The 9,880-nt window shown below is 45.1% G+C and overlaps 1 protein-coding gene across 2 annotated transcripts in view; it reads left to right on the top strand.

Annotated features, from left to right (window-relative positions):
- Positions 1-82: 82 nt before the first annotated feature.
- Positions 83-9,880, top strand: part of HTT (huntingtin) — a 138,000-nt gene continuing 128,202 nt past the window's right edge. For both annotated transcript variants that reach the window (XM_054999038.1, XM_054999037.1), the window contains exons 1-5: positions 83-335; positions 3,607-3,684; positions 4,868-4,988; positions 7,514-7,573; positions 8,324-8,403. In XM_054999038.1, coding sequence (XP_054855013.1) covers positions 214-335; positions 3,607-3,684; positions 4,868-4,988; positions 7,514-7,573; positions 8,324-8,403 — 461 coding nt within the window. In that variant the 5' untranslated portion in view covers positions 83-213. The remainder of the gene's footprint in view (positions 336-3,606; positions 3,685-4,867; positions 4,989-7,513; positions 7,574-8,323; positions 8,404-9,880) is intronic.

The raw sequence follows: 9,880 nt of genomic DNA, 5'->3' as shown, positions 1-9,880 counted from the left end.
TCTGACTTCTAATGTGATTGGCGCTTCAGGCTGGACTGTCACCGGGCCCAGCGGCTGACGGGAGATTCCAAGATGGCGGCGAGCCTGTGGCGGCTTGAAAGTGCCGTGTCGCCGCGTCCCTCCTTGGCCTCCTGTCAGTGAGCGGCCGGTCGGTGACGCGGGGCTGCCTGAGAGGGGGCGACAGGAGGCGCCTTCCGCTTTCCCTCCCCTGCGATGGCCACCATGGAGAAGTTGATGAAGGCCTTCGAGTCCCTCCGCTCCTTCCAGCAGCAGCAGACCCCCGCCGCCTCCGCCAGCGCCTCGGCTGCCACCCCCGAGGAACCGCCCCAGAGGCCGTGAGTGGCAAGGAGAGAGGGAGGGAGGGGGTCCGGTTGGCGGGCCTTCCTCGCTCCGCTGCTGCGCGCCCGAGGGAAGGATGTCCAGTCAGAAAGCCAGAGGCCTTGAGTTAACGTCGGGCTGGAGGGCGGGTGGCGCCTGAGAGGAGGAAATGGTCTCGTGATCTAACAGTCACTTCTCCATAGGTGTATCGGGAGACACACACAAGCGCGCGCCAACCGCAACTTATTTTAGCTCAACAGTGTGGCACGTTTTGCAGTCTCATATTTTCTTGAACAAAGATGTGTTCAATTTGTGTCCAGATGCTTTTTTTAAAGACGGGATGAGCATGGTTTCCCCCCCCCCCCGTAAATATTCCTTTACCCTGTTTCTAAAGAGAAAAAAACCTCTGCTTCTGTCCTCTGTGGCCCTTTGTTATAAATAAACACTTATGAACTGAATCAGACCATTGGTCTATCAAGATCTGTAACGTCTACTCAGATTGGTAGTGAAGTCTCAGGTTGAGGTCTGTCACATCACCTCCTGCCAGATCCTTGAAATTGGAGATGCTGGGGATTGAACCTGAGATGTTCCGCATGTTTAGCAGATATTCTGCGACTGAGCCACAGTGCTTTGCCTTAGGTTTCTTGATACAACAGGTCTGCATGATTGTGCCTCTCTTTGCTATTCTGGCTTTTCTTTGATGCTTTGGGTCTTTCAGGTGTTTCCTAGACTTGCCTTGTGTTTTTAGGTTAGTTATTTCAGATTCTGACAGATGAAGTAAGTAAATAAGTAAAACAAGTCATCAGATAGAAAATAATTTAGCTGTTCATCTGGTGGAGAACAAGATATTACAGGTAGAGATGTACTTTTGGAGGATGTGATTTCTGGGAACTTTGCTTTTGAAAAAGGGAATAAGCCTTTGTGATCATTGTCTAGGGCTGAATCCACATTACCTCCACGCGTCCCGGTGTTGCACTAAATGTTCGCTAAACACCCGGAAGTATATCGTCTTTCAAGCGCAATTTCTGAATTGCACTAGAAAGACACTATACTTCCAGGTGTTTAGCGAACATTTAGTGCAACACCAGGATGCACAGAGGTAATGTGGATTCAGCCTAGCTGTGGTTCTAGAGCATCACAGGTACTTTGAGGAATGGTTGTAAGGTTATAGTAATATTGGGAAAGAACTTGCTGACTTAGACTGTATCAGAGAGAGCTTGGACACAGTTTGCCAGACTCACTTGAGGATGTATTGCTATTTACATTTTTCAAGTATAACTATAATAATAATAATAACACTGTACTTGTATATGACCCTTCTTAAGAGATTATTGCCACACTCAGAGCAGTGAACAAAGTCAGTGTTGTTAGTATCCCCACATTACAGCTGGGACTGAGAGCAGTAGCTTATCCAAGGCCACTTGCAGAGTTTATGGCAGTAGTGGGAGTCGAAGGGAGCTTACAGTGTAAAAGATATACAATGCAATATATTTTAAAAAGTTAAAAACAGTTAAAACACAGTTAAAATATTTAAATAATTTTTATATAAATAAATAATTTTTATTTAAATAAGACAGTCTTCATCTGCCTCTTGAAGCTAGATAGTGAGGAGGCTAAGTGCACTTCTCTGGGGAGATTGTTCCACAATAGTGGGACTGCCACCAAAAAGGCCCTACCCTGTGTACCCACCAACCAAGCTTCTTTGGTTGATGGGACAGTCAGAAAGGCCTCTTCCTGTGATCCTAACTTCCAGGCAGAAATGTGTGGGAGATGATGGTCCTTCAAATATCTGGGTCCCAAGACAAGTAGGGTATTAAAAGCTAGAACCAGCACCTTGAATTGGGCTTGGGAACAGATCAGTAGCTAGAGTCATTGCTGTAATATTGAAGTTGCATGTTCCCAATAGCGCCGCAACCATCAAGCTAGCTGCAGCATTGTGCAGTAGCTGTAGCTTCAGAACCATCTTCAAGGATAGCCCCGAGAAGAGTGCATTACAGTAGTCCAGTCAAAGGTGTAAGCATCCGCTCTAATAAATTGTTCAAGAATGGACGATTGGAGACTGGCCAGAAATTCCCCAACATAGTAGGGATCGGGGAGGGTTTTTTCAGTGCAGGTCAAATTACTGCCTCCTTGAGCTTGGGTGGTACAGTGCCTGCTTTCAAGGAAGCATTTATCACTCCCCTTATCCCATCAGCCAGTCTCCCTCTGGCAGCCTTTATCAGCCAGAAAGGGCCAGGGCTGAGAATGCAGGCTCCACAAGCTGAAAGGTGTCCATATAAATCAGATAAGCAGATGCCAGAGGTACATCAACTGACCATGCGCCCATGCTAGCATCTAACTCAGAGCAGATCTTGGTGATTTTGTCTGCAAAGTAATTAGCAAATTGATCACACTGAGCTGTGTGGTCAGAGTCCAATTCTGTGTGGTCATGATGTAAAAGCCCCCGAACCACATGGAGTAGCTCAGCTGGATGATTATGTGCAGACACAATGGTGGCTGAGAAGTATTGCCTTTTTGCTGCCATCACTGCCTCAGTATAGGCTCTAATACAGGCTCTGTGCTGTGTTCAATCACTCTTGCACCGAGTTTTCTGCCAGTGGCGCTCTTGCCATTGTCCCTCCCATTTTATCATCATCAGTTCCCCCATGAACCACGGAGACTGGCTCTTGATGCGGGGAGAGGAGAGACCATTTCCCTATTCCAGAGGGTGGTCAGGGATCAACAGAAGCTTGCTAGATACTCATGGTGTTGGCGGCAGTTTTATTATGTGTTGTCCTGCTGGATGGATCTATATAATTTCTCCATCGGCTGTGATTATGGCAGTGTCTACTAGTTGCTTGGTATAGAATCCAATTCTTACGGCTCTTTTTCCTCATGGCAGGTACATGTGCACTCACAGGATTCCAACTGTATCCACTCACCCCCCCCCCCAGCTTTCTCCCTTTGCTGCAGCTCCTCAAAATGTCCCCCAGGAACATCATGAGGGGCAAACTGGAGGTCTGCAGCAGGAGGGGATGAAGGATTTTCTGTGAAAATTGCCTTCCCTTTCAGTTCCTGGAAATCATCGCTGGGATTTAAGCTGTGTGCAGGAATTAAGGAATCACATGGGGGAATTAGGCAGAGTGAACTGTCTTGAGGAGAGAAATGGAAAAGAAGCAGAACCATTTTATATATCAGGAGAAGCTAACAAAGTACTCAAGATAAATATTAAGTGGATTCAACTGCATATTTCTTGCCTAGCATTTGTAAAAAAAAAAAAGCATTTGAAATTTGATCCTTTTGTTTTAGAAGGAAAGACCTTTCTACCAGCAAGAAAGACCGAGTGAATCATTGCCTGACAATATGCGAAAATATAGTTGCTCAAAGGTAATAATATGCTTTTTGAATTCTGTTAATTGAAATGCTGCTGAGTTTTCAAAGGCTGATTAATATGGTGATGATTCCATATCAGCACCATATGGTGAGCTCTGCACTGAGTCTGACATTAATTGCAGGGTAAAATCCGTGGCTAGAGATTGATACATATCTTCATTCATTGGTCTTTTCCTTTTTTGAAGTGAATCCACTCTTGATTAGAGGCAGGGAAACTGGGGAGGAAAGAAATAGGGAGGGCAGCCTGTTTCAGGCTTGTTGCAAATCTGTCTTTACTACTGCTTGATGTATTTGCCATAAAGTGTAAAATAGGCTTGCTGCCCAGAGAGGGCTTTGTCAAATATAGTTAACCACACAAGGGAGGGGCACATGCTTATATACCTGCCCATTATATCTGGTAATCTAATGTAGAAATTCGGGTGTGACTGCCATTGCACTGTTGTGGCGTGTTGCCAGCATTTTCTTCTTCCTTACCAGTTTATGAAGTCTTTTTAAAAAGCTGTTTCATTTAACAGCTTTCTCTTGCCAGAATTCAGAAACAACGTTCCTATGAAAAATCCATATCTAATGATATCAAGTACTTCTTTCATTCTCTCATTTTTTTTCATTCTATTTTGGGAGTCTTAAGGCCTTCTATCAGGATTATGACAATTTAGCAGTCACCCTTGTTATAAATTAACTTTTGACTCATGAAGTCTGCCCTCAAGAATCTTGTTCCTTGAGTGAGTGGCATTTCTGCTGAACAGAGATTTCTGCTGATTTTCATCTTCCCACTGCAGACCCCCAGCAGGTGTCCCTGTGGTTTACTGATCCCTGGAAGAAAGATTTCAGTGGACGGCAGTGGGAAGGGAGAGATTGGAATGATCTTCTATGCAAGTACAGTGATTAGGATCCAGCTTTAGGTCTTCAGGATAGGGAATTAAACAGGTTATGAATTAACATGCGTGGTTAAAATTGCTGTCTTGTTTGAACTTGTCTTGCTTTAATTTTAAGCTGTTTTTTCTCCTTATGTATCTCCTGTTATGTGATGGGATTGGAAAATACAGTGATTGCAAAATTTATCATCAAATAGAATTTAAAAATGCACTCTTAAGAGTTTTATAGAGTGACTTTCAGAAGATACATTGTACTAACCAATTAGATTTAACACATTTTAACTTTTGTTTGTTTACTTTAGAAATTCTCCAGAGTTTCAGAAATTACTGGGCATTGCTATGGAACTTTTTTTGCTTTGTAGCGATGATTCAGAGTCAGATGTAAGGATGGTTGCTGATGAATGTCTCAATAAAGTTATAAAGGTAAGCCATGGGGAGGGGGATGTAGTTTTGTACTTTATGGGATATGAATAGATGTCTCCCATAACAACGTGAATTCTGTGTGCGCGTGCGCGTGCGTGCATGTGTATCCATCTATCCCTGTCTGGAGGCACATGATATAGCAGCCTTGGAGAAGTTAAGCAGGGTTGAAAATGGAGACCACTTGGGAATTGTGTATTTACCACTTGGAATTCCATGAAGGAAGAGAAGTCGGATACAATGTGATAATAAATATGAGACATGGAAGGACTTTACTTTTTCCAGGTCTCCCTGGATCTGTTTGGGGGTGTGGTCTGGGAGTTCCTTGCTCAGCTTGTGATTCCCATGTGTACAGAGGTGTGATTTGGATTCAGAGCATGGCATGCAGGGAGATGGCATGCCCACTAGGGAAACTTGCATGCATCCATCATTACATGTGAAGTTTCCCCAGTGGAGCAAATAGCAGCTTCCTGGGGCTATTTCAGGTCAGGATAATGGTGTAGGGCAGGGGGATCTTAAATCCTCTCTTCCACAGTCCCCATCTGAATTGGGCCTTTGTGTGCTTGGAAATCAGGTTTTGAGTACAGAACTTCCAGACAGTCGGTCTATCTGACCTGGTGAAGTACATGCTGTATTATGAAAAAGTCAGAACATAACCTTTCTCTGAAGTATGGAGGGTATAATTGGATAAGTTGTTCTGTCTGACTGCTGTATTTCTATTCTGTTACTTCTGTTATGCAATTGTGTGCTCATAATTTAGAAAGAGATACGTATCTTGAAGCGAGTATGTTTTTGGTGATTTCAGCAACCAGCCTTCTCTTACCATTCCGTGTCAAGCAGCCCCTCTTCCTGTGAAGCTCCTTCTCCCTTGAGTGCAAGAGGTTCAGTGCAGGGCCCTTTCTCTTTCCTGCTGCTGATAATCGGCAACAGGGAGGAGATCCGCAAGAGTTACTACATTAACTGTCTGTGGATTGTGCTGAATGAATGTATATTTGCTGAAATGACTAAAACCAAAGGGATAAAACAGAATAATTCACGTGTATTTTATTAATTTATTAAATGTGTTGAATATGTTTTAGTTAAAAAGGCTCTCAGTGATTTACAAAAAACAATGTCAAAATTCATTAAAAATAAGCAATACAAAATTCAGTTACACACTAACAGTAGTTAAGTTGCAGGTTTATCGGGCTCCAATGGAATGGCAGTTTATTAATAGTGAGCCAGATGCTGCTGTCCTGGCTCCATTAGAAAGTCGTAAAACTCAACAAGATACCTACAGGTTTAATTGGATCCCCCCTCCCTGGAAATATTAAAATGGTAGCACTGACATCTTAATATCCTGACTGGTGAATGCTAGGACAAACTGGCATAGCTGTGAAAAATAATAATATGATGATTGATTCTGTCAGCTAAACTAGCTTGCAGAGCAGTTTAAATGCTTTGGGGTACTCAGAGACCCAGCCTTGCTCTTTGAAAAGCAGGTTAATGCACTAACCAAGAGCTCCTTCTGTCAGCTGCATTTGGTCTGCCAACTCTCTGCTTTCTTAGCCTCAAGTGATCTGTCATGCTGATCCACGCTTTTCTGACCTCATGGTTGGATTGCCGTAATACATGCCACATTAGGCTGCCCTTGAAGACGACCTGGAAACTGCAGCTGGTTCAGAATGCAGCTGCCCAATTATTGCCCAGTTTGTTTCCAAGCCCTATTCAGGGTCCAGTATAACCTTTAAAGCCCTTCATGGCCTATGACCCACAGATCTAGAGGATCATTTCATACCATATGTTCCTGTTTGCCAACAGTGATCTTCAGGGTGCCACCTGCTGGCTATTTCTTCACTTAAAGTATCCTGCCTGGCATCAATCAGAGCTCGTTGCTTTTCCATTGCAGTTCCTACTTTGTGGAAGGGCTCCCTGAGGAAGTAAGGGGAGCATTCTCTTTGGAAATCTCCAAGAGGCAGTGCAAGGCCATTTCTTTGCCTGGGCTTTTAATGGGGTATAAACCACAGGCATCTTTTTGTGGGAGAGGGAAGTCTGGAGTTTATTCTGTTGGTTTTAAATTGTAATGTTTAAATTGTGACTTGTGAGCCATCTTCAATCATGAAGGAAGGTATGTCAGAAAATTTTAAATTGATAAATAAAATACATAAAACTGTTTGCATGTATAAGAATAGGAATGCTTAATGGAGAGAGTTGTAGGATCTTGTTTGTCTCTGCTTATGGGTGAGGCGGTTAAGTTGCCCATACTTAATCGTCCAATCCTAAGCAGAGTTATGCTAGTCTAAGACAACTGAAATCAGAGGGCTTAGACTTGTGTAACTCTGGTTAGGATTCCTGTGCTAGGAGTGCTGCAGTTGAGTTGGTGGGCTGGGTGGGCCTGGCTGTGTCTTTGCTTGCTCTTCTTCACTGCTGTCTTTGTAGGTCAAAAGGTAAGTATTACTGCATTGAATCTACCTGCAAACTCTTCACTACACAATAGAACACTTTTAAAGTATGCTTATTTGTTGATTGACGGCTTGGTTTTCTTCCAGGCTTTGATGGATTCTAACCTTCCAAGGTTACAGTTAGAACTCTACAAAGAGATTAAAAAGGTGAGGGTTTTTTTTGTTGTTGGTAGTGTTTGCAGTTTTGAATTGAGGGGGGAAGAGAGTACCAGCAATGCAATATATTGGTTTAACATGACATGAGATTCATATTCTCTCTCTCTCTCTCTCTCTCTCTCTCTCTCTCTCTCTCTCTCTCTCTCTCTCTCTCTCTCTCTCTCTCTCTCTCGTGTGTTAGATGTATAATGATTACCGCATAGATGCAACTCATTGGTTTGCATTCCATCAGCAGCATAGACAGGAGATTGTCATGGTTAGACTAGAAATTTGACAGAGGTCATACGCAAACTGCTGCTTATTGAAGATATACTATATGCAGTATGCAAAATAAAAAACTTTCACTGAATTGAACAGAGTTCAATGTGCATGTTTAAATAATTGGCTTTGATTCCACAGAGGATTTCTGTGAATGGAAAAGGGTGAATTTTCCCTCTTTCCATTGCCAGTCTCTATGTAATCCCTCCATGATGTTCCTGGGGGTTGCTTTTCCCCAGGAACAGGTGGAGGATAGGATATTTGAGGCTATAGCAGGAGGAGGAGGAGGTGGGGAAGTCCCACTTAGTCAATGGAAATACCTTCCGTTTATGGAAATCTCTGATGGGTTTAGTTCTTACTTTGGATGTACTTCTTACTTGAAACAGATCTCTGGACACATAACTGATCTTCATATTTTCTTTGCAAAATTAAAACCATGGACAGAAATCTGACTAATAGATGTTCTCAATTATGTTTGGCTAGAATGGTGCTTCTCGAAGTCTGCGTGCTGCTCTTTGGAGGTTTGCTGAACTTGCACATCTCGTTCGTCCCCTAAAATGCCGGTGAGATTATTAATTTAAACACACTTATTTCTGCTGTGCCAGACGATTTAAATAAGCACACAATAGAAAATTCCACATTTCATTAAGTTGTATGATTGAGCTCTTGGTTTAATGTGTATGTTAGGTTATTTTTGAAACTGGAGGCAGTGTTGGAATCTGGGCAGAAGTTCTGAACCCTGCCCTATCAGGGGACCTCCAGAGACATTCAGTATTTAGGATTAGGGATGTGCACCAGGAAAAAATTCATTTTTCCCGCTTCGTGTTTATCCGAAACGGGAAAATGATCTGTAATAGCCCGAAAGCTGAAGCGGCAAGCTGCATTGGCTTCAGGTATTTAAATTGCTTCGGTATGCTCCAAAAAGATTTGGAGCATACTGAAGTGAGGGGGGAAGCTGCCTATTTCACAGCCCCCCCACCCCACCCCACTTACCTGGCTGTGGAGCCAGGAACATGACCAGCTGGGCGGTGGGGAAGCGCAGAGCCACCTCCTGCTGGGCCAGTGCCGCCTTCTCCGCCGCCTTAGTGGCCAGCAGGGTGGCGGGGAAGCCTGGAGCTGGCTTCTGCGGGGCCCGCGCCACCTTCTCCACCACCTTAGCGGCCAGCAGGTAATTACAGAGCTGGCTCCTCTGCTGCAGCAACCACCTGGGCTGCAAAGAAGTGCAGAGCTGGCTCCTCTGGGGCCGGGGCCGCCTTCTCCACTGTCTTAGTGGCCAGCAGGGGGTCAGGGAAGCCTGGAGCTTCTCTGCCAGCTGGGTGGCAGAGAAGTGCGGAGTTGGCTCCTATGGGGCCTGTGCCGCCACCTCCCCCTACCACAGCAGCCAGCTGGGTGGCAGGGAAGTACGGAGATGGCTCCTGTGGGCTTGCGCTGTCTTCTCCGCTGCTGCAGTGGGCAGCGGGGCAGGCCGGAGCTGTCTTCTCCAGCCCTTCCTGCCTCTCAAATGGCTGCTGCATTTGAGCCTCCTCCTCTGGCCAGCTGGGCAATGTGGAAGTGCTCAGCAGTGACCAGCTGGGCGGCGGGGAAGCACGGAGCCGCTCCTGCGGGGCCCATGCCACTGCTGCAGCAGCCAGTTGGGTGGCAGCGAAGACCTGGATCAGTTGCTTGGCAGGGATCTCCCCGCCAAACAACTGATCCGCGGGTTTAAATGCCCCTTTCCGTGCTGCTTCGCAGTGGCATGGAAAAGGGGCGTTTAAATCCCCACTGGCTGGGTCAGCTGCCTGGCGGGGATCTCCCTGTCAGACAGCTGATCCGTGGGTTTAAATGCCCTTTTTCATATCACTGCAAAGCAGCATGGAAAGGGGCATTTAAATCCACTGATCAGTTGTTTGCCGGGGAGATCCCCGCCAAGCAACTGATCCGGGCCTTCCCTGCCCGGGTTGGATTCAAGTACTTTACCTGAATTGGAAACCCGAATTGCACAGCCCTACTTAAGATATGCTGCAACTGCTACATAATCTGTATCTTTCTGCAGCACTTTCT

This window comes from Eublepharis macularius, chromosome 15 (assembly GCF_028583425.1).
Source record: "Eublepharis macularius isolate TG4126 chromosome 15, MPM_Emac_v1.0, whole genome shotgun sequence".
In the NCBI taxonomy this organism is placed as follows: domain Eukaryota; kingdom Metazoa; phylum Chordata; class Lepidosauria; order Squamata; family Eublepharidae; genus Eublepharis; species Eublepharis macularius.
Note: the sequence above shows the minus strand (reverse complement) of the source record. Positions and strands in the feature narration are given on the sequence as shown.